Genomic DNA, 26599 nt, shown 5'->3' on the forward strand with positions numbered 1-26599 from the left:
AAATAGTTTTTTTGAAGCTGTTGTTGGCCTGTGGAAAAAATGTTATCATAAGAAATGATAGAGCCATAAGAAATGAATGCAACTCATTATTTAATGTTGTTTTTATAGGCAATCATTTAAGCTTTGTTAGTTCCAGGTTTAATATGTGCAATAAGTTCATTTCAATACGTTTTGCAATAAACATGGAACCAGTCCGGCCCTCGACTAGTACCCATTTCTTTATTTTGGCCCACTGTGTATTTGAGTTTGACACCCCTACTTTATTGGCTAAACCCTAACTCCACAGGCGTTTCAAAAAGATACAGTCAAGATTGTATTTCCTTTACACACCAAACTAAAATAGTTATGAAAAAGATATGATGTGAAGTTGTATCAAAAAAGTTGAATTTTATATAAGGGGGCACCCTTATCAAAAAGAAATCTTGTTTGGAACTGCAGATCATTTCACAATAAAATCTTCTTCATTAGTTTTCTTCTTCTCTTTTTCCTGGAAAATCTTCCCATCCTGGACTCTCCACTGAAGGTCGAGCCCCTGGAACTTCTGTTTGAGCTATTTAAGCAAGAGAAGATAAATACACTCCTTTATAAAAAAAATAAGCTCTTCATGATGTTGTTATGACATTGTAAAGATAAAAACGTACTTCCTGCAAAATGGCATTGGACACAGCTTCGTCATTGAGGTCTAAGGACGGATCTGACTTTATTTCCACCCTCACAATCTTCACATGTTTTATTTTTACGTCTAAACAAACAGAAAAAAATACATCGGTAAATGTGCTTCACCACATTCCACCACTGACTTTAAGTTTGCTTTCAATCAATTGGGCATTTAGATATAGGCAATGTTTTTGATATTATATAAGTAATGCTCACCATCATAGCAGTAGAAGGGAAATGTGTGAGTACAGCTTCTGTCCCACCAACCCTTGGAAGAGGTCCCAAACAATGTGCAGTCGCCATCAATATTTGGCTGACCTGGCTCCCAGTGTCTGAAGGAACTGTTACTCTGATCCGACCATTGCCACTCATCTCTGAACAGACCGAACCACACCGAGGACAGTGATGAGCTACTCATTATTTGCTGTAATTCATCGTTTTCAGTCTCGCTCCTTGCACTGGCCAAGTCAAAATAATTCAGTCGACAGTATGTTTGGGCGTCCCTCCAATTCTTCTCTTCAAGAACGACATGCATCCTACCTGACGTCTCCCCTGTGAATATTGCAAAAATGCAATGTAAGATCAAAAGGTTCCAAGAGAATAGGAAAAACACACATGCTTCATTTTGGTTTTCAAGTTTTTGCATGCACTTACATGTAAACACATACTTGAGTCATTAGTCTTGCCCTTTCATAAAGACAGTGTGTCCAATTATCTAGATAAAAGCAGCTGAGCTGAGGCTTACGTTTTTGATAAGTCTCCATCAAAATATGCTGCATTTCCTAACTTGGGCTTACTATGCATCATTTATCTCGTAATACAGTAATGTGACCAACTGTACTTTCAAACAATCACCTCCAGGGACAACAATGATCCTGTTACAGATTTTAAAAACTTCTGCAAGCGACACAAAAGTGAGATTTATGTTTTCTCAAAACTGTATTTTTCATCCAAACAACCTTTGGGCAGAGCAAGGCTAAATAAATTCATGTTTCCAGTCTTAATGCTAAGCAAATTACCAAATTCTCATCAAGAAAAACATCTCTGTTACCTACCTCCATGACACACAAAGGGAAGAATGGTATTACAGAGTCCACCGAACCATTTCCCATCACCCCCCAAGCCTCCGCAGTGGTGAGAGGAAGCAGGTGAAGAGACCCAGTTACTGTATCCGGCTGATCTGGTTTTTTCTCCAACTGACCACGACCACGTCCCCATCCCGGACTTTTTCAGACCAATCCAGACTTGTGATGGCACATTGATGACGTTTGTTGGTTTGATCAATGTCTCCATGTCCTCATGACTGCGAATGGTAACAAGGTCAGTGAAGTACTCTCTGCAGTACGTCTGGGCATCCTCCCATCCCTTTACATCTTTCATCAAGTGATACTGTCGTACAACTTCTGAACACAAAGTGAATGAACCTGCAAAAGGACACCAAAGGACACAAGAAATAAAGCCATCGTCATTATTACAGCACTGTGTTTTTAATCTCAGCATTAACACTTACTTGAAGCAAAGAGCAAAATCACCAATTGCAGCATTTCTTTCTCCCTAGGATACAAAAGAATAAAAAGGTAAAGAAAAAATTAATATCTCCAATGTTTTTTGAACAATTATTTTCTAGATCTTGTCCCTATATTTCATTTGAAAACAGTGAGTAAATACTCAGCTCAGACCAAGCTTTTTTAGAGAACCATGTTCAAAATAAATACTATATAAAATAAATATGGATATTGAAATCCATGCTATCCATAGAAGTAGGAAAAAGGAACTGATTGTTGTAAGGCTTTGAAAATCTGCAACTCAGTTTTAAATCATCAACTCTTTTTAGTTGCCACAAAACAATCACATTTGAAGATATTTAGTCCAAAATGATATCAGATTACATGAATGTTTCCTAATATCAGAATAGATCTTCTCACCTGGTGCACAGATATTTCCATGTGAGAGATAAAGGCACTCCTGCAGGTTGTCACTTAAACTCCCTCTTGCTCTCCAAGAATTTGTTTTAGTCACCCAATTTCCTTTATATTTGTATTTATGGAAATGCTGCTTGAGTTTCACCACTGCATGGACTTATTTGTATTTCACAAACATACCTGTAAGAAGCAAGTGTAGTAAACAGCTTATGTGTTTTACTTTCTCCGTCTATAGTTCCTTTTTTGGTAGCACTTTACAATAAGACTACCCTTATAAAGGGTTTACGAATAGTTTGTAATTTACTTTAAAAGAGGCCCTATTATGCTATTTGGGTTTTCCCTTTCCTGTAGTGTGTTATATGGTCTGCAAATGCTGGAATCCCAAATTCCTGCTCCCCCCCACCTGCCTGAAACGACTTAATTGGATTCCTTTGTTTACTTCTGTAACATAGTGGCATAACTACGTAACACTTGGGCTTCTATTGGCTGTCACTCCAAGACATTGTACGTTATCTTCTAAGGGGCGGGACATCTCTAAGCGGTTGACCAATCACAACAGAGCCGGCCAGCTAACCAATCAGAGCAGACTGTGATATGGTTTCAGACAGAGGATGAAAAGAGGTGCTGCAGCCCATTAAAGCATGGAAACATGTCACAGTAGAGGCACAAAATACTAATATGAACCTTAAAAGGAGCATAATATGGCCCCTTTAAAAAAAAGTAGCAATACTAAAGAGTACAGATATTGCATTCAAGAACGCAGTCAAGTAAACCTACAACACTTGAGTACATAAAGTACTCATTATGTAGTATGACCCATTTTAGAATCTCATGTATATTACATTGTTGTATTATGTAATTATGTATTCCACACTTTAATGTTCTGTCTCTTTTAATGTCCTGCCACCTGTCTCTGTGGCTTGTTTCAGCTGTGAGGTCAGCAACAAACCCCTCGCTCATTATCCGGCCATAGACTTTATTTTATGCTCCCAAAAGCTGCCAATAATCCGCACACAGTCCCCTGGCCTTCTTTTCTAAGTCCTGCCTCACACACAGACACGTTTTATGCCAAGTCACCTCTCCATCATCACCCCAGAGAGCCCCTTATATAATGCTGTGTCTCCCCTCTAGTTTTACTGCCTGTATTTTTGCCACCCGGGAAACATCCCTCTATTTTGCTGTTCAGGTATGTGCTTTGAGTTTCTTCTTCTTTGATATTTGAAAAATATGTCACCATCTAGAGGCAGGGGATATTTTTCAGTAAGTCAAAAAGTGTTAGAAAAAGTCTTCAATATTTAAAATTATATTAATCTGGCAAAATCTTGAATTAGTACAAATGTACTAAGTTTTTGTACAATTTCCTGTAAACGTGCACACCATTGGATTTCATAATGTTATATTGCTTAAGAACAGCGATTTTCGTTTGAAATGTAAATAGTTGTTAGATGAATTTCAACGATGTGAAATGAATTGGTCGAGTATTACATTACGTTACATGTTACTTGTTAGACGCTTTTATCCAAAGCGTCTTACATACTCAATACTGTGGACAATCCCCACAGGAGCAATTTGACGTGAAGTGTCTTGCCCAGGGACACAACGACATGCTGACTGCAGTGAGACTCAAACTTGCTACCCCGATTTGAAGTCCAGCACACTATCCACTGAGCCACAGCCTCCCCATATGTTTCTTTAAAAATATTATAAATATATTTTTTAATAAAAATGTATCAATCAACTCTGTAATGCTAGGAGTGTTGCGCATAGTGATAAACCCTTGATAACATTTAACTTAAGATACAGTTCTTCTTAACACTACAGTGCTATTCTTCTTCTTTCAGCTCTTTGTTTCGATTTTTTTGGTTTGCACATTTAAAAAAAATATAAAAAACCTGCCCGGCTAATGGAGAGACAGACGAAGTTGGCAACAGTTTTTAGCTGCTGAACAAAGTGGTGCAATAAGCAGCTTAAAAGCCAGATATTCTCCACAAGTAGAGGCCAACATCAGGGTGAAAGGAAGAAATAATATTGGATTAACATACACCAGGTGCCCGGAAAAAGCTAATTCAAATGAGTGTTATTGTTGCGTGGTTTTATGTAGATGTAAATGGCAGCTCTTTGCTTTAGTTTTCAATTATAACTTAAAATGTACTGTTTTATTAGTAGTTACAGCTCTTTCCTGCCGTGTAAAAAAACCCTGAAATTGCACTTATTACATTTAATCCATAGCAAATAAATAATTGATTGAATCAAGATGCTTTAAAATGTTTCAAACCGATTGATAATGGCTGATGACTTAGTCTAACTGTCCTTCTCATATTAGTTTTATTGTATATTGTCACATTGTTTGGATTTCCAATGAATACAAATAAAATCCAGGATGTGATTAAGCTGTATGATGTCTCTAAAATTAGGAATGATCCCTTATATAATTGTTAGTGCCCTTGGCTTGGCCTCTCTATCCGTCCGGTCGGTCAGTTTGGACAGAAACATCCAACAGTCAAGCGATGTGAGGAATTCCTCTCCCAATCCCTCATCTGCCTTTGTCCATCTGCCCGTGTTTATTCAGATTCACATGCTCATGCTCTGAGATCTTGACTAAAAAAACTAACCATGAAGGGATCTGTGAGACTTGGGCAGCCTTAGAACTTGATCTACCATGTTAATTCACTCAAAGACTGACAGCGAGTCTGGTGTGTTGTGAATATTGTGCCATTGCTGGTGTGTTTACCTAGACACCCATTTTTCTGTTTTGGTTTGACTCATCCAACTGAAATACACAGATAGGCTGCTAAAATAATGGCTAGGAATATTAAAATACTCATGGGGCTAAACACACATATAAATATCCCATCAGTTCAGTCAGACTGCGACTAGTTCCAATGATAATAGAGGATTGGCTGGTGTTAATAGCAGCCAGCCGACCAGCTTAATCTCTCCATCCCACATTCTATCTTGTAAATCAAATTAAACAAAAAGGATTGGCCAGCTGATACCAAACTCTTATCCTGGGTAACAGGACACTGCTCCGGACTACAGTCACTCTGACCTCTTCTATTCCTAGACCATTAGCTACAAATGGCCGTCCCCTTTATCTTATGCTTAGAACAAAAGCACCAACCTGTGTTGAAAGTGTAATGCATCTCCACTGGCCTTCAGGACACATGAGCTTTGATAAGCACAGCCATCAAAAGTGGCAAGCAAACATATAGATTATCTGCTTTTTATATATCTTTTTTATGTGTGCTTAGTCAAAGGTTCAATTTGAATACCACATATGTTTAGAGTGTAACTTTTGCCACAGAGAGAGTGGCCACATGTTACTAAACAATAGCACAATTAATGTTGAGAAACAGTAGCACAAAAACAAAAGAGACATTTAGTTCAGCAAACGGATCCAGAAAATCACAGTTACACAGCAATATCTACAGCATCTAAAGCTAGCTAACGTTAGCCACGATAAGCTACTTGTCACAACAGAACAAATAAAGCTTTAGCAGCAAAACACTTTTGTAGTTTATGAATTGAGCTTACCATTTTTAAGTAAAGGATTGTGTTTTACTTTAAAACATCACAGTCCAGCTCTAAAGTTTGTTAAAAGTTCCCTAACTCCAGTCAACACATCGCAACTTTAGCTAATGTGTGTGTTAGCAGCTAAATTGAATATGGGACAGAGCCATTGCTGGTGAATGAGGAGCCAAGTTGATGACCATTTGATACATATTCTACTACAACATGTATGCAACTTTTACCTTTAAGCAGAAATAACCTTTGAAAATCCTGGGGGAAAAAAATACATTTTGCTAATGCTTAAACAGTTATTACTTATATTATTTTATCTCCAGTGCCACCATGTCAGACTTTGAATACCATGGGTGAGTAAATCCAGTCCTAACTTGTTATTTGCAATATTTTCCAAGTTTTTTACAATCATTATATGTTGGCATCTGTTTTACAATGTATTCTTTCAATTATTGTATATTTAGAGGCCCTCAGGAAGGTAAGGAAACTCACAAATTCATTTATTGGAAAGCAGTTTCATTTTGTCTCTCGACTCAAACGCTGTGTCACTCTTCCTTTCTCCAGAAGAGGATGAGGAGCAGGGAGAAGGAGAAGGAGGTGAGACTGTGATATTGGACTGTGTTGACTTAATGTCTGAATTCAACTCAAACATAACTTATTCACATAAAGGCTGTGAAAAAACAGGGGAACTTTCTAAATGTAAATATATATTTACATATTGTATCCCGCCATGCTGGGTTTACATACTGTCCATGAACTTTGAATTTATATTCAAATTGAACAGGAAACGTTAACATACAATCCTTTGTGTATCTTTTTGGCAGCACACAAGTCATAAACCCTGTAAAAGTAATAAGTAATACAACTTAATTCCTATCTGCTTTATTCCACTTTGGCTTTGAGTTAAAGTTGGATTCAATTCCTCTGCTGTATTTTGACATATAACTGCTTTTTATTAATAAAAACATTCAATTATTCTCTTTTTGTTGCCTTTTCTGGCTGCCATCTTGAAGAACGGCCAAAATACAAGTAAGATGGAATACTTAAAAAAAGTAAATGCATGGCAGAGAAGTGAAAATAATCTGATAGTACATGATGTTATGCCTTCGTGTTATTTACAGACCGGTCACACAGCTCGCTGCCCCTAAAATCCCTGAGGGGGAGAGGGTTGACTTTGATGTATGTTCCTTCAAGGTTGTTGCTAATGGAACATTTACACGATTAAGGCATCAAATACCAGCTCTTAAATAAAATCTTGATGTGTGACGTTTCTGCTGGTCCTTTTTAGGATATCCATCGGAAAAGGATGGAGAAAGATCTCCTGGAGCTGCAGACTCTGATTGATGTGCACTTTGAGCAGAGGAAGAAAGAAGAGCAGGAGCTGATTGGACTCAAACGGAGGATTGTAATGCCTTTCCTATACTGTTTTCACAACTGTTGTTCCATTAGTTATATATGTATTTGTCTGACAGATAGTTACGCTGATTATTCAGAATAAGTGATTTAAGAGTCATGTGTAAAAGCTGTTTTTTGCTGTTGTAGGAAAGACGTCGTGCAGAAAGGGCTGAGCAGCAGCGTGTCAGGGCTGAAAAAGAGCGCGACAGACAGACGCGGATTGCGGTAATTAATGCCTTTTACATATGTTGTCTAATCCCTTCATGACAATTATCCGCTTCGATCGCCATATTTTGACCTAATACATTATGAAACAGCAATTGAAACAGCCATAATAAGCTGAAGATTAATCTTTTCAGGTGGAGAGACAGAGGAAAGAAGACGAAGAGGCGAGGAAGAGGGCAGAGGATGAGGCCAAGAAGAAGAAAGTGCTCTCCAACATGGGGGCTCACTTTGGAGGGTTCCTGGCCAAGGTAAGAATAATAAATGTCTTAGGCAGATGTGCTACTGTAAACTCTTTAATCCTACAAGAAAGTGAGTTGTTGTTACTTCCTGCAGGTAGAGCAGAGGCGTGGCAAAAGGCAAACTGCGAGGGAAATCAAGAGGAAGACTCTGGCAGAGAGACGCAAGCCCCTGGCTATTGAGTCCATGAGAGAGGACGGCCTGAGGTCAGTTTAAGGTCCATTATGGTCCATTCCAATCATTTTTTACTTTTATATATGCACCACGACACCAAGTCAAATTCCTCGTACGTGTACACCTACCTGGTAATCAACCTGTTTCTTATTCTGATTACATTTTAATCCAGCTCAATTTAACTCAAGAAGGCCAGTTTACTAAGTCTGGCACATAATATTTAAAGCTGTTGAAAAAGGAAAAAGTGACCTTTTATTAAGACATAAGAAGGTATTTCAGTATTCTCATGTTTCTCATGTGCTGTGTTTAAGAGAGAGAGCCAGGGAGATGTGGGAATGTATCTACCAGCTGGAGTCAGAGAAGTTTGACCTGACAGAGAAGACGAAGAGGCAGAAGTATGAGGTGAGCCCTTGAGTTGAGAATATACAAAACTGGTATTCTAAAAATGTCATTTGTGATCTGTGTTCTTTTTTCTTTTAGGTCAGAGTCCTCCTGAACAGAATCCAGCAGGCTCAGAAATTGTGAGTCCTTACTTGAAACAACATTAATTTCCCTGAAAGTAAAAGCATTCTGAAGAACTACTTTGCATCAACTATGCAAACATACCACAGATGGTTGGCAGCGGTTGAATAAACACAAGAAACACTAAACTCACAGCTCTTAAACATGCGCCACTTTATGCACAGAATTCACATCTTAGATATTAACATAAATGTATTCTCTATCAGTCAGTGGCTTGTAATTGCTTTGAGGACTACGACTTTTTTTAACACACTTGTTCTTGTCTTCACGCAGCAAAAAGGTGCACGGTAAGGGGAAGGTCGGAGGACGCTGGAAGTGAACACGCACAGAGGCAAAAAGAAGACTAGTTAAAGGACAAGATTTCCAGTGTGGGATTTATTGAAATATATATCCACTCACATTTGCAACACATTTTGTATCTGTAAAATACAAACAGTAAAATTGACATTTTCTAGCAGTGTCATTGAAATCTAAAATGAAACAATCACAGTTGCTTATTTTTAGCTGTACACATAAATCAGTTCTGTATGTGATCTTGTAAAGTGACTGTGATGATGTGAAGCAATATAAACTTTGCTAATGCATATTGTGATAAAACTGCTGAAAATGGGAGCAAATAAACAAAACACATTTAGTTCCTCTTTGGTATGAAAACAGCATGGACGTCATCACTCTTCCCCTCACGCCACGGCTCAAATTCAGCATCCAGAGCCATGCTAACCACTTTCTCTGCAAAGCCCGCTTCTTGCTCTTTGTTTACATCCAAAATATACCTGCAATACACACAAATGCAACAGTGTCATAACAACTCTGTACCAGTCAACTTGTAGATGCAGCTGTAGCAAATAAGACACATGCAAACAAGAACATGCACTTTTGATTAACATGGCTGTGCTCTTGGTGACTGAAGTGTCGCCATGGTTACAAGCCCTGTTACTATAAAAACCCTCACTTGGCCAACTCCACGACGAGCACAGCGTCTGGTGCTGCAATCTGTCTCACCGTCGGGCCCAATTTGTGCACGCAGCTTTAGAGCATTGACAGTGGGGGAAACAAAAACACAGAAATTAAAAACATGGTCAGCAGATCGTATTGTAGGTTACATTTTGTATTAAACGGTTTACTAAGTGTATTTATACGTGTACACATTTGAGATAAAAAGGTCTCACCTGAAAGAGAAGTAGATGGAGTCAAAGAAGTGGGAGAATTTCTGTTTTTCTGGCAGTTTGTCAAGTGAGTCCAAAGGCAGGAAGGTCACAGAGATCCCACTCAGAGGCATCAAATCTGGAGAGGATTGAGAAAAAGCTAAGCGTGTATTTCAAAGTAACTGTTCATCTGGGTACTAAATATCTAAACAGGCTTCAGAAGGCTGGGAAGTGATCTACCACTGACTGGAAACCTTAGACTCAGTAGACCCATCTACATTTCTTAAATATATAACATGTGCACCCTGAACCAAAAATGCTGCAACTTAGTCATACTAAATTGTTTGCATCAGTCTAAGCTATTTAATTGTGAGTTAAACAGGTTTGTCATTGCGGTCACTGACACCCATCTAAAGCCACAGGGCTGCTAGAGCTAACAGCCATTTACCGTTGATGGTGACAGATTTTGGCTCAGACTCTGGTGGCGGCTGATCTGCGTCAGACTGAGAAGAAGTGGGGGGGCAGCCCCGTCTGCTGGACACGGAGTGGAACAAGTCCTGCACATTTGCAAAGGAGATATCCTGGGCTGTCTGTGGATGTGAGGAAAGGAAGGGACAGACATTCATATGGTCGTCGGTAGATGCACAACGTAATGCAACTGTATGATAAGAGGAAGCAGAGACAATAGCTATAATGTATTTTACCTTGATGTGTTGCCCATTCTGTGTTTTCAGCATGCTCTTGTCATCAGTCTCAATGCCAAAGGAGAGGTAAGGACTTGAAACAATGTCTCCCCAGTAGCCCCTGACAGCCACTTTGTTTCCTTTCTGTCCACACACACACACACACACACACACAAAGTTCCTTCATGTCATCTTATTGCTGTGTTGTGTAGACAATATTGCGCAGAAAAACCGACAGTTACCTGACTGAACACTCTGGAAGAGAGCAAACTTGGATTGGTTATTTGGTAGACACCTTCCCTCATTTCAAATGCCAAACCTCGCTCCCTCCATCGTGCATATTGTTGTTTGTTGATGACACCGCACTGCAGATACAGAAAGATTCTCTCTTCTAAATGTTGCCTGAAATAACTCAACAAACAAATGAAAAGTACACAACAACTCAAATACCCCTCTCTCGTGCAGTTTCATTTTCAGGTCCCAGTCGAAGCAGCCTTTCTTAGAGTCGTAGCGGGTTCCAAGGTGCTGCCTGACCCGATAATCCCAGGCTTTGGACATTAGGATAGGGGCAGCACTCTGAGATGAAGATGATGAAGACTTAGGTTGGATCCACAACTTAAATATCCTGGCCAGCTCATCTCGCTCCTTGAACTGTGGGAATATCAAACAGTATATATAAGTCTAGTCTCTGAGCAGACATCAATGTCTGATGAAGAATCAAAGAGGATTGTACCTTGAGGAGAGTTGTGTTTAGACAGGGGTGTGTGGCTGTTTCCAGTGTTTCAGTAACAGACAGAGAAAGCTGCGATGCTGTGTGTCTCAGCGTCTCTTCTGTCTGACTGCGGATCTCACCGTTCCCAAACACCTCCAGGAAAACCTCTGTCTTTTCTAAAACAAAGATGTCAATACTATTCAAATGTGTTTTTTTTATTTGTACTTATTTATAACCTTTTTACCTTTCAAAATCCCACAAACCATTATTTCCCATGCTTTCCTTTGGCATCAGTGCCAGGTAGAGGAGCAGCAGCTGTCTAGCCACCACCTCCATGCTGCTCTCTATCACCCACAACTGCAGTAAAGACGAGAAAGTAAGTTGGCAGCTCACAGTTGAGTATATATCTTTGTTCTCAGGGATTCAAAGACAGTTTAAGTGACTGAGAGTCTCACATGAAGTCTCTCTTCCTCTTGCAATCCAGAAATGGTCTTCAAAATATGTCGTGGATCTCCACTGCCGACCAGTAAAACATTTACATCCCCACCGCGTTTCACAGGGCCTGGCACAGAAGGACAAAGCTTATTACAGTAGTTAAAATACAGCACACTTCTAGGGCCGGGTAATAACCTCAATGCTTAATTAATACATATTTAAGATTCAAGATTCAAAGGTTTTATTGTCACATGCACATAAGCTACAGTGTAAATGGCAATGAAATTATTCTGACCTGAGCTAATGTGTTTCTGTAGCACTGAGTATTAAAAGTTGGCATCTAGCCTTGTTAAATAATTTTTTATACAGATCATGAATTAGATAACTACATTATATATTTTGTGTAAATACAAAAAAAAATCATACATTTGTAAATGTTAGACTGTATCATTTAGGCAGTAGGCCTACACATTCTGGTTTGGTTTATTAATGATGAATTGTTTATCAACAACATTTGATCTCTTTAAAAAAAGTATAAAATCCTTTTTATTGTCTTATTATTTAATGGACTTATGGTTTTATAGTAAGGCATTGAAAAATGAAATAAAATATATTTTTAGATTGTGATATCAATGTTATAACAGGTAACTGAAATAAAGTATGTCGACCTAATTACTGTTGATCTGATGCACCTGTGTAGAGGTCCCCCGCGGGCTCGAGGCACTCACCTGTTTTCAGCAGGTCTCGCGCAGGACTGAAGCCCCACCAGGTGATGCAGCCCGCTCCTTCTGAAGCACGTCCGGCACTCATCCTGTAATGTGACCGAAAAAATAAGACACACAACAAGCCCGGACACCAGACTGTAAACTGTTCAAGGCTAGAGCTGTAAGGTAATGTTTACGATAATGTAGACACTTTCCATTGAGGTAGCTTAGTTTAGCTTCGTTTAGCATGCACTTTAACCCAAGCAAACATTAGCATAGCCTACTTGGTCAAACCATGGATGGGTCAAACAGAACATACACTGTTAGCTTATCAGTGAAGCTGTTCAAGGGGCACAACCCCGTCTCTTAGGTCAATACTTTCATAAATGGAGTAGCAATTCTACCCAAATAATGTCAAGTGAAGAAAAGTAAAGATAAAACGTACCTCTCAGTCTGACAAAAGAGTAAAGTTTGTAGCTAACCGTCTCAGCAGAAAGTTTGGCTTCTGTTGCTGGGCAACTGTTTCTAGATGGGTAGAACAGGCGCCATCTACCGGTGGAAATATTATTGAATAATTATGTTATCAATAATCCTCTATTATCTTACTCGGTTCTCTAGGATATTGGATTGTTGGCTGGGTCATTTAGAATATTTAGCAAGTCAAATCAATGTGTAGAAAGAGTTTTATGTCCAAAATACTTCCCTGTCAGTCAGTGTAACAAGTAGTATAAGGAGATAACAAAAACAAATACAAAACGCTGCAGGAACTGCGACCTTATACATTTTCCAAAACTCAACTCAACGTTTCTTTATCAGCTTTTCAAGAGCTTCAAACCAACTCCAAACAAACAATTGATCAATTGTGATATCTAAACTTGAAGTATAAACGTATTGTACGTTGTGATAACTAAGGCTACATTATGCACGAAGAAACTGCACATCAACTAATTCTTAATTTAATCAAAGATGAGAGAAGCATTGATGTGAAACTGTCCATTGTGAGTTTATTTTTGAAAAGATCCAAAGCATTACAACAAGTTTTATTTGGGACCTGCACCACATCACTACAAAAATAGCACAAAGGCTCAGTGTACATGTCGTGAGAAATAGAAGCTCCACCATGTAAACAGAGTAACTTTTCAGAACACAGAGTTACTCTGATATCCTTCTTTTATGCATCCAAATGTTACTATGCCAATACATGAGCATACAATTGTTTCCAAATATACTACAAGTCATATTGGTTTACAGTAAAAGGTAAATGGAGGGATGCCAAGTTACAACCAAATATCAAAAATTGTCTGTACACCACACAGACACATACACACACATACATACACACACACATTTAAGTATCTTAAATGAAACGAAATCAATACAGGAACATCTACATTGGGAAAGCATCAGGATTAACAATAAGTAACATATCGGCAGGTTAGTCACACTAAAACAAGGTGCGATTTTAACGAGGTTTAGCTTTGACTGCCGCATCGACCTCTTCTTCTGGCAGGAGAGTGTGCCACTGGGCCACCGGACGTCTGGGATTTGAGAGCATATCTGACCAGTGGCGCAGACCGACTCCTGTAGCTCCATAACCCATGAAGGTCTTTCCAATGGGGTCATTGCTCCCAAGTTTATCATAGTCCAACACTGTGATGACCACTTGCACTTTCTGAAAGACAGAAAGATAGAAATCATTCCCAATATCAACACTGTAAACTTATTACAGTAACATTTAAAAATAAATATTGATATGAAAACACAGCGTACCTGTATCTGCTCGAATGGGACTTCAAAGCTGAAACTCTCATTGAAGTAAGGGTTTAGTGTGTTCTTCTTGACTGTCGTCTTTTTCTTCTTAATCCGTTTCCCATTTTGCTGCAGAACAAGCTTTACAAAGGGATCTTAAGGAAGAGAAAGAGAGGATGATATCCTTTTGTTTTGTTGGACTATTTCAATTACCCCATGAGAACGATTTTTTCAAAGAATAAAGCAATTAGATGAAGGAGACCTATTTACCTGATAAACCACCAACATCCATTTTCTTCAGATTCTTTGCCTCCATGATGTTCACGGTCAGTTTTCCAGCAGTGGGTACATAACGTAAAGAAATGCAAATATCGCCCAGTTGCTCTTGCTGAAAAGAAAACATTATGGATTAACACCATGTTTAATCAAATTGATGAGAACATCATTTATAAAACAAATTCTGATCATCATAGATGATTAGTTTTCTTAAAGGAAGAGCCAGGGTGTAATAACACAATAACACAATCAAGCTTACCTCTTCCTTCTCACCACTCTCTACATCTCTCCATTGTTGCATCGGCTGGCCCAAATCAACGCTGTTCATGGGAATCTTTATCTCACCGATCATGTCATGCTTTGAGAAACGGTCAAAGTCGAAAACTTGCAGAATCAAAGTCTTTCCGCCCAACTCTGCATATGGGATCTACAAAGAGAGTTTAATACAGCATTAGGATGTATATTACGTAAAGGGGTAAAGTATACTGTTCTGCTAACATATGACAGCATGTGCATATCCACACAATGGAGACATTTAAAAACATGCTACTTTGATATGTTTTGTAGGCAGGGATACCTTGACAGACGCCATTCAGGGAATGAGGGGAAGTAGAGACACAGGCCAAACTTCTGCCTCACAAGGGGTAAACAATGACATGTCATCAATAACCTGGATCACAAACAAAAGCTGAGACATAAAGACAAAGAAAAAACAAGCAGACAAACATCAAGTCAACAAAGACACAACGTCAGGCATGTGGTACCTTGAAGGTGAAAGTCTCGTTGAACACTGGGCATAAGTTCTTGCGCTGAACTTTGGTCTCGTACTTCTTCTTTTTGTCTGGCAGCAAAAACACTTTGACGTAGGGGTCTGAGGTTCCCCCCATATCCATAGCAGCAAGGTCCTGAGCCTGAAGGATGCCCACTATGAGCTACAGAGGAAAGACAGAAAGGGTCAGAATAAAAAAAAGATACACATTCCTTATTGATAATTATTTGTTGAATCTGTATATAAATCATTTCATACTTGAAACTGAAAGCTTTGTTTTCACACAGGACCTACCTGAGCATCTGTGAAGTTGTAGTCCAGTGAGAACTCCAGTCTGCCCAACTTCTCCTGTTCCTTCTCGTCTTCCTCTCCTTCCTTCTTTACATCTCCCTCCTCCCGGAAAAAAAACACCAGTGCTTTGGATATTCACCATGAAGATTGGTAAGATTAAACAATATTTCTGGAAATGGTTTACCTTCTCTCCATTCTCTCCTTCGCCCTCTTTTTCCTTCTTGCGGCGACCTGTTTTCCTCTCCCTCACTTTCTTTGGCTTTTTCTTTTTCCCGCAGCATTTCTTGAACATACAGAAGATGCAGCATGCCGCCAAAACCAGGACCACCACAACAATGGCTGCTATTGCCCACACGGGAACTGCAAAATAACAAGAAGGTGAAATCACTCATCAGCATTCACTTCATGCAAAAAGGGAGAATATTTATCATGGCAGAAAGTAAAGATATCTGTGACCTTCACAATTATAGCAACTACAGAAACCCCAACAAAACATATACAAAACATGTACATGAATCTGATCTGAAATCTTGACCTTTAAACTCCACCCCCTTTGTCCAAGGCTTTGAAATAACTCTCTAAAGAGGATTTCAATCGTTCAGATCTCGGGATTACATCAAAGAAAAATCCACTTTTCGATTCATCTTGCTCCTGTGGTCAAAATCTGTCCAACTATACTGTTAAATATAAACTTATTTTTCAAAGCTTTGAAACAGAACCAAGGGGGTAATGCCACATATTCTCAAAACAAAATATGACACTGATGAAATTCAATTTGCTGCTACTTTCTAAGGTGTTTCGGAGGGTTCTTATGAGCATTTCATGACCTCACATTTTTAAGCACTTGTTTATGCAGGGACGATTGCTGTGTGTTGTCAGCAACACCCTTCTCCACAATCAGATAATAACACACTCTAGGCTGGGAGTGGTACAACCACCGCCCCACGCAGTGCAGCTCATCATTAAGGGCCTAACTGAGAGCCCTTCAGTAGTAGTTGTTAAGTTAAGGGAAAAACAATTGACGTGCACTTCTTCCCCATACCGTTTCATAGGTATGATGAATGTTACAATTATTTGGGAAAAAGAAAACAAGCTCAAACCAACTTTACTGTTTGGGTTATTGAAGAATTTCAAAAACTACAATAATAATTTTACAATATCTTCAAAATATTGAAAAAATACACTAAACTGCTAATTTATATTACCATAAATCTGTCATGTTAGCCCTAATCATGGGTATTTTGCCTCTTCCAAATAATATCTCAAGATGTACAGTTTATTTCAACAGGTAAATTAAAGTATATTCATCATTGTTTTGTAAACTCTATAAGGGGCTTACTTGGCAGATGACCAAGTTCATTCATGAACTTCTCCTTCATGTGGTTGTATTCGTGGCCGTTGTGATGTTCTGTTTGCGAGTGCTCATGGTGTTCTGAATGGGAGTGCTCATGGTGTTCTGAATGGGAGTGCTCATGATGTACCGGCTCTGTAGCTTCTTCTGATTTTGGTTCTGGTTCTGGTTCGGACGGCTCCGCAGCCCTCCGGCCCCGGACCCCGACGCTTCCCAGCCTCATATCAGCTGTGAAAACATCAGAATCAGTGCTGTGATTGTTGGCTCCTACAGTCAGAGATAACACGACCTGGTGTGTGCGCTGTGTAATCCCTATGTCCATGCGTGGCAGTACAGTTCGAGAGCATAGGACATCTCTAAGCCAGATGCTCAACATGGCTGACCCTAATCCCACTGTTACTCTCATCCACTCTTTCATCTCCCCCGCCCCATAACCCACGCCTTCACTCCCACCCCGTTGGTCCCATCCCCATTTTTCTCTCGTCACTGTCTCTGCACGTAACTGGATTAAACTGTTGGTCTACAATATTAATCCAAAATCCCAGATTCCCTAAGCTAAAATAAATCGGAGTTGGTCTCCTCCCTCATTCTACTTCCCTTGGAGTTTTCTGGAATGACGACTGTTTATTAAGGCACATTTCTAAAGAAACAGTGAACTATTGGGAAATTGATGAGAAACCTCAATCTTTCTAGTTTGAATGAAAATGGAATTGTCCCATTACAATTTAAACTAAGAAATAACATAATTTTACGAAAATATGTACTTGTTTTTGCTGGATTCATAAAACCATACCAACAGCAATTTCTCCTTTCTATAGTTATAGGTGCTTTAAAAAAGAAATGTTGACTAAAATGTAAACATTATTGGGATCTGTTCACATTTATACTCAACTAATATAAACTGTGTGTTGGGGTGATTCATATGAAACTACAGGAACATCATTCACATCAAAAGAACCCATTAAAAAGTTTGCCAATCCCTAAAGTGGGTATGTTCAAAACCAAATGTGATGCTATCATTAAAAAACAAAAACAAATCTGAATAAAAAATGTTAGCTTTTTCCTCACAGGTATTATTTTTCAATGCAGAGCTCTTAATCCTTGACATGTTTAGACACTCATACTCTTGCATCTTACCTGTTGGTATGTCCCTTTAACTCCCTCTATGCCGCCACAGCTTTTGGAGCAACTTTTAGTTCGAAGTGTATTTCTTACTGCTTCCCGTTTGGCTCTTTGTATTCGTTACACACCCATCGTTCCTTCAGTATGCTGCGCAGTCTGTTTGGCAGTCTCCTTACAAACCCTTTCTACCAAAGCTAAAGCGCTGGCAAATCACTAGAGCTGCGTCGTGATTTAATCCCCCCCCCTCCTCCGGATACTAGAGCGCTGACAACACATCTGTTGCTGTATGTCTCTGAACGAAGGTGCATAGAGAGCAACAGCCACTTTTTCGTAAATTACTTAAATTGAAAACACCTTTAACCGTTTTAGGGCTTCTCCTTGAGAGCTGTGACTTTTCATTAGACTGAGGAAACATGGCAGTGGTGGTTATGTTTATCCATTAGATTGAAGAGATTGTAATACATTAGGCCTACACTAATCCCCTCAGCATAGCTGTCCTCACTGTCAATCGGCAATCTACCAACAACTCTCACTGAGAGTGGATATTCCACCCTCCCCATCCCCTGGTTTATCGCTTTACTGTACAACCACATACCCACATTTAGAGCACTGTGAACAGTAATCCCAGGCTCGCTGCCACATGTTTGCACTGCTACATCTGGAGATCTCAGTGGCTCCAATCCAACATGCAACAGCCTCCTCTAATAGATAACTAACTAAACTGCATAGGGAAAATGGAAAAAAGAGCACAATATAATATCTATCAGAAACGGGTTTATTACCAGGTAGGTTGGCACGTACGAGGAATTTGACTAGGTGTCGTGGTGCATACATAAAACAAACATTTAAAAAAACAGAGAGAACTATATTAAGAACACTATAATAACATTACAAAAAAATATGAAAAAATATATTAGACTAGGCTGTTGTACTTGGTTTGATTTTATTCCCTCTGTAGTGTGTAAGAGTGTTTTGTCAACACGCCGCCTTTCGAGTCAGCTAATTAACAGGACTTTTTCAATACGATGTCACTCCCTAAGATTTCAAGTAAATGTAAGAAGGAATAACTTGCATAATGATTGAAAGGACAATCATTGATCAAGTAAGGGGTGGGAATTAATAAGCATTTGCTTCCTCCTGCTCCCTTTCGGACAAATGATTTATTATTAAGAAGACTTTTTTTTTGTTGAATATATAAATATCATGAATGTGGATAAATACTGTATTTTAACAATACGATATTCTGTTTTTCACATTTTTTTTTTTTTTTTTTAAATCTGTTCGAAATAAAGAATAAAATGAAGTATACACAACAATAGTAGAGATCCTAATAGTGTTTTGTAAACACTGTTGCTCTCATTTAGTCACATTTTTTTCTTTGGTTCTGAACTAATTCAATAGAATAATAATCAAATATGTTTTTCAAAACTGTACAACACAACACATTCGTAGCATTTATCTTGGGTGTGTTTCAGAACTGCTGGTCTAGACCCCAACTGAAACATTAAAAGACCACACCTTGCTGTGAAGAACTGTTTCAAACCCTCCTGCAACTAAATCTTATCTTTGCTGAAACATGTAATTTACTAAGGAAGCAGCATGGTCATTTTTAACCACACGCTGGTAGCCTAATGTTACAAATGAAGCTCCTCCCAGCAGTGACTAAGCAAAGTCCCAACGTTATCTTTACAATGTTCTATAGGGAGTCACTGACATGACATCGGGAAGAGTGCAGACTGTGTTTAGACTGCATGTAGGATCAGATAGTCTATCTGAACACACAGTTGTTAAACGGGTTGTGAAAAAGACTGACAACAAAGATATAGCACAATCGGTCTTTATTCAATGATTTTTGAAATCTTCAACTCTTTGACTCCAATTATTTCAAAAAAGTATCAATTTAAAAAAACATTTGTGAAGAATAAACCTCTGACACTGGAATGCATGACATGAATTCAAATGAGTATTTTTTAATAACTGAAGAAAAATGTGGTTTTAACACTACATTATTGAGAACATTATTTTTCAAGTGTGGTTTTCATGACAAAATGAGGTATTTCTGTTTTTTAGCTTTAAGTCTCTTTTGTGCCATTGGTACAAGAATAAAGTTTGTGCTAATCTGAAAATATTGTATACTTTTCTTAACGGAGAAGAGAGAGACTTTTGCTCTCGACACTATGCATCATTTCAAAATGTTGCGCATACTTGACTGTAACGGTTTGACCTTTAAAGTGTGTGTTTATCAAAGAGGTATTCTCCCATTGGACCGTGTGTCTCAGACGCAGTGATGCGGGTCAGACTGCCAATGTAATCGCCCAGCTTCTTGATGGTGTCGTGGCTGTCTGGGAGGAAGTGCTGCTCGAGAAAGTCACACAGCTACAAAAGAAGAAAGACAGTAAAAAGTGAGTAAGATGTTAAACGCACTATACAAGGGGGTCAAAAGGTGATTTATAAAACAAGGAAACTTCATATTTAATAGAACTAACAACGGACTGATTTTACATAATATTCAACTTGTGCAAAAAAGTATTATCCAGAGTAGCTTTTTTGACATATTTACTATCTGTAAGCTTGACAATCACCTGAGAAGCAGTAGCATTAATATCCATCCAACAGTGCCACTTACGTGAGGGTCAGTATGGGTGCCAGCTCTGCGGTGCACATCAAGGATACAAGTGTTGAGAACCTTCTGGTAGTCCAGGGAAAAAGACATTGCATCCAGACCACCTCTCCAATCCTCTCTACTTGGTTTCTAAAATAGAAAGTTGATACTTGGATGAATATATTTACATATTTTAAAAATAAAGGCTTGAAAATGACACTACAAAAAAAAAAAAAAAAAACTGGACTTACAGCAATAGTCTGAAGCAAAATTTGGCCGCCTCTAATGTTCTGATATTCCAGCAGCTTCTCAGCCTGATCCCTCTCTTTCATGGAGCGCTCCAGGAAAAATGTGGAGAATTTAGGCAGGGCAACATCATCCCTGTCAAAATACATCCCCTACAAGAGATGAGATAAATAAAGCATTTAACGATTACAGTGCAGTCACAAACTTTCAAAGAGGGCTAGCTCTTTTGTTTATTTCTGTGCAAACAGGTCTTTCTGTGCACAGGCCCTGACACACCAAATAACACGTCTCCTGCGTCTTGGCCAAAAATATGGAGCTAATTTCCTGCCATAACTCCACAAACAAACTAAACAGGTTTTACAAATGCCTCATGATTCACTAACAAACAAAATGTGGTTTGCAAATACAAAACACCATCTACAAACTAATGCATTTAGTTTTGCAAAGAAAAAACGTATCTATCAAACAAACACATAACATATTACTGCCAAAAGTCACCTGACTTTTGGCAGTAATATTCCGCCGTGAGAAGAAAAAGTTTTGTAGTTGTAAAAACAAGTTTTGTACTTGTAAATAAATGTGTGTACTTGTAAAACCTATGCTGAATTTGTCTCTGAAACATGATTTATTAGAAAAATGTTATGCGTTTGTTTGATACGTTTTTTCTTAGCAAAACTAAATGCATTAGTTTGTAGATGGTGTTTTGTATTTGCAAACCACATTGTGTTTTTTAGTGAATCAAGAGGCATTTGTAAAACCTGTTTAGTTTGTTTGTGGAGTTATGGCAGGAAATTAGCTCCATACAAAAAGTCGCAATGCAGCGAGCACCGCGAGAGAAGCTACGCTTTGCTCCCACAATGCACGCCGCCGTGTGTAGGGGCCCGCAACCATAGACTGTATGCCCGCAACTCTCCTATCAGCAGGCGTCGGTAGTGTGTATTCGTCATTCAAAAGAGGCAACCGGAAGACAGAAAGACTGCGTGATATATACAAACAACCAATAGCTACATGCTACAGCTCGAGCCAAGCTGCACATGAACTATGCCAATATTTTAACAGTATCGGTGCAGTGCCTTTTCAGCGGGGCAAGATATAGCAAATATGTGTGCCTGCCTATCCTGCCATTTGTGTTTATTCTTTTAATCACACAGCGTTAAGAAAAAAGAAAAAATGCACCTACATAACTTTCAGTTGCAGCCCTAGCATTATTATTGGTTTAACTACTAACAGTATATATTTTTAAACATTTTAAAATGACCATCTTGAACAGCTACAACATTAAAATGGTTCTAGGCAGATTTTGGACAGTAACAAAGTACATTTACTTAAGTACTGCTCGTTTCGCTAAGCTGAACGGCCAATCAGTGATTTCTTTTGCCGACAGCCTCCGCTAAAGATTCAACAAGGTGAATCGGCAACGGGTGTCGGCACGGCCGAAAAGACACACCAATCTGAGTAGGGCGACAGGACGCTCATCGACGGCCGAAATCGGCTTGGTGTGTCAGGGCCTTTAATGAAGACCCGGACACACCAATCTGACAACAAAGCATGACAAATGTCACAAGTCATATAAGGACTGGTGTTACTGTCGACCTTTAACGCTACTCTTAAATAAATCTTACCAGAGAAAGGTAGGCGTAGGATGCATTGAGCTTCAGGTTGATGAGTTTGTTGACGTCTCCTTCAGTCTCCGCATGGAGGTTTTGTTTGACCACAGACTGCATTTCTAAAAGACAAAAACATATTGCAATAAATGTGACTGGTATATAGGTAAACCAACTCCAGTTTGGATAAAACCACTACTAAACTTCAGACACATAACCGTGTCTGTCGTTTTGCAGCACAGAGGACAAAGGGATATCTTACCTCTCATCTCTCTTCCAGCTAAGTTGTCTACCAAATGCTTGTGTTGTTCACTCTCCCAGTGAGCTAATATAGGATGTTTGCGTATGTGCTCGTCAGCTTTTATGCACCCGGTGTTTAACGGCTTCAGTAAAACATCAGCCACATTGTGGTCATGTGTTTATGAAGTGAATTGAGTTCAGGTGGGATGTGCCTATGGTCAACAAGGTTACGCGAACACTAGAACATTGTGTTCGCTGAGAAATGAAGATATCTACAGTTAGATTAAGCAAAGACATGAGCCCTACCTCAAAAGCCCAGAACTCAATAAACAGTAAATAGTGACTGACGCTATCTTCACATTTATCACTGAAAGTTAGCCGAAGCTACAAGCTGTTAGCACTTAATTAGCATTACAATTAGTTGATGTAAACGACAAGTACGACAGTTGGCACAGTCTGTTAGTTACATTACAATGTCACATTTTGCTGTTGGTCACTCACCTGTCAGTAAAAGTAACGCTACTCCACTTCCCCAGTAGTCTGGCTGGCTTTATCTTGTTTACAAAAAGAAGAAACAGAGAACCTCCTCTGGCTAAGGTTAGCTAGTTAGGTCTTTTATGTCGGCATCCTGTGTCCATCCATCCTCTACTGCCCTCTCCTGTGTTTGGGACGAATGACATCATAGAGTGTTTGTTTACCCAAACCTAAACACAATGCATACACGACCAAATGTTACAGCTACTAGTTTTAATGTTTTTAATAAAAGGGACCATATACTGCTGTTTACATTTATTTCAAAGGTACAAGAACAAACACAAATGATTGCACAGTAATCATGCTGCAATCAATCCGGGAGGGTGTGCCACTCACAAGGGAACTGAAACAGCTGTGATAAGGTTCTCAACACCACTCCAAGAGAAAAGCACTGATTTAAAGAGAAACAGATTAAGTGTAGAGGATAAGAGGAATATACATGTACAGGAATGTATAAAAATGATATCAAATATATATAAGATATCACATTTTTATTATTTTGAGACAGCCAGTCACCCTGTGTGAGGCAGACCCATTTGCGCAGCGTTGCGTTCACAATACATAATTTTTTATTATTTATAAAAGAAAACAACTAAATGCCTGGGTCGCGAAATATACTTGGACGGCCGTTAATATACCTGGAAGGCCCACCCAAGTAAAGTCTATGTGTGGGAAACCCTGTATCTAGTTGTGTACAGATACACATGGTGCACAGTATATCCTTTCAGCCTGATTCAGACTTTGATAGATTGAAATTAAATCATACTTCGAATTACAATTGAATTTGATGTCTAAATGGATTAAGACTCACAAAACAGGAGCTCCATTTTACATTTTAAATAGTTTATTAGTTTATTAACACTGCAGATTCTAAAATGTTACATTATCCTGCAGAAGGGGACAGATATGAAATACACTACAGTAGGTTTGCTTGATGAATTCAAATGCTTTTTATTACAAGTACTGGTTAAGCTCAATATCTAACACGGAAGTTCTATTTATTGTGTGAGATTATGTTATACCAAGAAATAATAAAAATATGATCATTTATAAAGGTAATTTCCTCCTTATGTTTCCCCAATGAAAAACATTTGACAACATTTGATCTGATAACCCAGCACTTTTATTGCACTCTGCACCATAAAATGTGAACATAAAAACTGTCATGACTTCAGGTTCTGTTGTGATAAAATGTAGCTGGTGATGTTTTTTTGCTCGTAGTTCCTTATAGATCTTAACCACAAGGAAGCTATAAATATGACATCCTTCCGAGACAGAAACTAAAAGAAAACGGACTGCTCTGTGAAACCAGCCCAACTGAAGAGACAAGACAGTTATTTAACTACTTATTACTTAGCAATAATTAAAATAATCCAAAACAAATATAATTTATCTTGAGCACCACTTTTGAAAGCTTGGCCTGTGTTCATAAAACATTTGTCAATTTTTATTTACACATCATAAAAACACACAGGCCATCACAGACATGAAGCTGGTAATGTAAAACACAGTAGATTTAAAGCAATTACCACTAATAAACATGCAATATAAAACAGGCAAATGTAGTTGATTGACTTACCTTTGACAAGTAGCACATTATGACCATTAATAAGGAAGTAGCAGGCGGGGCAAAGGTCTCTGTGGTTGTACAAGGCCAAAAAGGAGAAGCAGCTATTTACTTAGTCTCTCACCAGTATGAGAGGGGATCAGAGGTTAGAGAAGGAGGACATGGTTAAGAATTAAAAGTCAACACCACTGGAATAAAGTTAATATTGGACTGCGTCAGCCAAGCAGCGAATAAATTCTTCGGCAACCTCAAGTGTTGTTCTTGTCAACACACCCGTGGAAGTACTGGAAATAGAAACTTGAAGTTGGTCTTGGGACAACAAAGGAATTGTACAGGTTCATAGCATGTGTGTAGCTTAATGAACCGTGATTACAATGGAGACTTTATCTTTCAAAATCACCTCGGACCACTTTCTGCTGTGTCTCTTCCTGAGTCTGCTTTGGGTAAGTGCCTTTTTAAAAAAAAAAATGTTTCTGTTCTGACAGTGATCACATGCTTCACCTATTTCAACCCTCAACAAAGGAAATGTTATTTTGTCTTGGATGCAGTAATCGTTTTTTACTGACTTCCTTAGAGAAAAAAGATAAATGAGGAAATAACTACGTAAATCATAAAACAAGCTATACCTCAACAAATTGTATCTTATTTATTATATATTTCAGACAAAGAAATGTAACTTGATAATGTCTTGCATTATTGTCTGTATTTATAAGAATACTTATCATTTTGAATGTTATAATATTGTAGAGAATGTAGATCCGGATTTGCTTGTTGTTGTTTTTAGCAAGCAGTGAATGAATCATTTGCCATCTTTTTAAGTAGCATATATTTGTGATTGTAAAATGCTACAACCATTTTCTGGCCATCGTTTAAATTTAAAGATCTTAAATGGTTCGTCAAACTTCCTGAAGTTTCATGTAATGTACGTGATTAAGGAAAGATTGTTTTTTTTAGCCTTCTTGCACACTCATAGCCGTGGGAACATGTTTCAAATGGGGGGTGCTGTGTGGATCACATCCTCTAGGGGGGTCAGGGGGGAAGATTTCTTTTCAACATTATAAAGTAAAATGCTAGACTAGAGACTAGATCTAAGGGGTACAACTCTAAACACCCATATCGAAAAGATCGGTTTACATCTTAATAATCAAATAAGTATGTGGACATAACCAATAACCTAACATAGCCAATAACAAGTAAATGTAACTTATTTTATTTTTGTTGTTCATTTATTTCTTATTTTACCAGTTAAAACAATTGTCTACTGTTCAACTCTAGCGTCCTGTACACACGCTGCCCGCGGAACCTCCTTAACATCACAACCTACGAAACTCCCAGGACGTCGGGCTGGGACTTACCTAAGACCTGTCCGACTTAGAACGTGCAGGTCTAATGTTACCTGTATATTATGTTTCTTTTTTATTTCTGGCTAAAAGCGGGAACTTACCATTGTTTTGTAAAGTATTAATGATTCCCTATTGGGGAAAGTTGGGGCATGTCAAAGTAAACGGGACATTGCTTACTTTCACCCCCCTACACCTGAATAGTCCGCCGGGCTCGAGTGTGTGTCTCTCTCTCGCCTCTCTTGCCGCCCCTAACAACAATCGAAACGACGCGATCTGCTATTTTCTTCACTACCTCTTTCAGGCGAGGAGGTCTGTCTGAGCTCTTCCGAGTCACTCATTTTCCTGACTCACAAATCTATAAAGTGAAATCAGATCAATCAGAGTCTCCCAGAGTTTTGCCTCAACAATTGTTAAATTACATGTTGTTTATAAAGGTTCCGTAGGTGAAATATTAATAACCCTATTTATTATTTGTTTTTGTCCAAACTTTAGTAAGTTCACCGTATGATATCCTCGTCATTTGGTCTTATAACAAATTAGACCTTCTCTAATTTCCTTATATACGTATTTAT

The 26599-nt window shown here is 38.6% G+C and overlaps 5 protein-coding genes across 8 annotated transcripts; 1 reads left to right on the forward strand and 4 right to left on the reverse strand.

Annotated features, from left to right (window-relative positions):
* Positions 1-202: 202 nt before the first annotated feature.
* On the reverse strand, positions 203-1192 carry LOC104964200 (snaclec purpureotin subunit beta-like). The gene is made up of 3 exons (XM_010792937.1): positions 874-1192; positions 642-742; positions 203-550 (listed from the first exon to the last, which is right to left on the reverse strand). Exons 1-3 carry the CDS (start codon positions 1190-1192, stop codon positions 440-442), a joined length of 531 nt encoding a protein of 176 aa, XP_010791239.1. The 3' UTR covers positions 203-439.
* A 2503-nt stretch (positions 1193-3695) lies between these two features.
* tnnt1 (troponin T type 1 (skeletal, slow)) lies at positions 3696-9288 on the forward strand. Of its 2 annotated transcripts, none has more exons than XM_010792897.1 (13): positions 3696-3765; positions 6425-6454; positions 6566-6579; positions 6666-6698; positions 7115-7130; positions 7223-7280; positions 7390-7506; positions 7644-7721; positions 7856-7969; positions 8055-8164; positions 8444-8534; positions 8613-8653; positions 8928-9288. In XM_010792897.1, exons 2-13 carry the CDS (start codon positions 6432-6434, stop codon positions 8971-8973), a joined length of 741 nt encoding a protein of 246 aa, XP_010791199.1. In that variant the 5' UTR covers positions 3696-3765; positions 6425-6431; the 3' UTR covers positions 8974-9288. The 2 variants fall into 2 exon arrangements, with proteins under 2 accessions (XP_010791199.1, XP_010791198.1); XM_010792896.1 differs by having other exon boundaries at positions 3697-3765; positions 7223-7295.
* LOC104964176 (dynein assembly factor 3, axonemal) lies at positions 9271-12857 on the reverse strand. Its single transcript, XM_010792895.1, has 12 exons — positions 12779-12857; positions 12358-12440; positions 11650-11756; positions 11458-11551; positions 11216-11370; positions 10933-11133; positions 10725-10847; positions 10504-10626; positions 10248-10389; positions 9824-9938; positions 9607-9681; positions 9271-9427 (listed from the first exon to the last, which is right to left on the reverse strand). The coding sequence occupies exons 2-12, from the start codon at positions 12437-12439 to the stop codon at positions 9286-9288; spliced, it is 1359 nt and encodes a 452-aa protein (XP_010791197.1). The 5' UTR covers position 12440; positions 12779-12857; the 3' UTR covers positions 9271-9285.
* A 463-nt stretch (positions 12858-13320) lies between these two features.
* syt5b (synaptotagmin Vb) lies at positions 13321-18081 on the reverse strand. Of its 2 annotated transcripts, none has more exons than XM_010792899.1 (9): positions 17907-18081; positions 16758-16997; positions 15603-15778; positions 15422-15517; positions 15123-15290; positions 14618-14785; positions 14353-14470; positions 14104-14237; positions 13321-14005 (listed from the first exon to the last, which is right to left on the reverse strand). In XM_010792899.1, the coding sequence occupies exons 2-9, from the start codon at positions 16990-16992 to the stop codon at positions 13796-13798; spliced, it is 1305 nt and encodes a 434-aa protein (XP_010791201.1). In that variant the 5' UTR covers positions 16993-16997; positions 17907-18081; the 3' UTR covers positions 13321-13795. The 2 variants fall into 2 exon arrangements, with proteins under 2 accessions (XP_010791201.1, XP_010791200.1); XM_010792898.1 differs by having other exon boundaries at positions 15422-15520.
* A 1631-nt stretch (positions 18082-19712) lies between these two features.
* On the reverse strand, positions 19713-23219 carry LOC104964180 (ferritin, middle subunit). Of its 2 annotated transcripts, none has more exons than XM_010792901.1 (5): positions 23085-23219; positions 22362-22465; positions 20745-20891; positions 20518-20643; positions 19713-20267 (listed from the first exon to the last, which is right to left on the reverse strand). In XM_010792901.1, exons 2-5 carry the CDS (start codon positions 22461-22463, stop codon positions 20118-20120), a joined length of 525 nt encoding a protein of 174 aa, XP_010791203.1. In that variant the 5' UTR covers positions 22464-22465; positions 23085-23219; the 3' UTR covers positions 19713-20117. The 2 variants fall into 2 exon arrangements, with proteins under 2 accessions (XP_010791203.1, XP_010791202.1); XM_010792900.1 differs by lacking the exon at positions 23085-23219 and adding an exon at positions 22606-22770.
* Between the last annotated feature and the right edge of the window lie 3380 nt (positions 23220-26599).

This window comes from Notothenia coriiceps, unplaced genomic scaffold (genome assembly GCF_000735185.1).
Source record: "Notothenia coriiceps isolate Sejong01 unplaced genomic scaffold, NC01 NC01_scaffold00036822, whole genome shotgun sequence".
Lineage (NCBI taxonomy): Eukaryota > Metazoa > Chordata > Actinopteri > Perciformes > Nototheniidae > Notothenia > Notothenia coriiceps.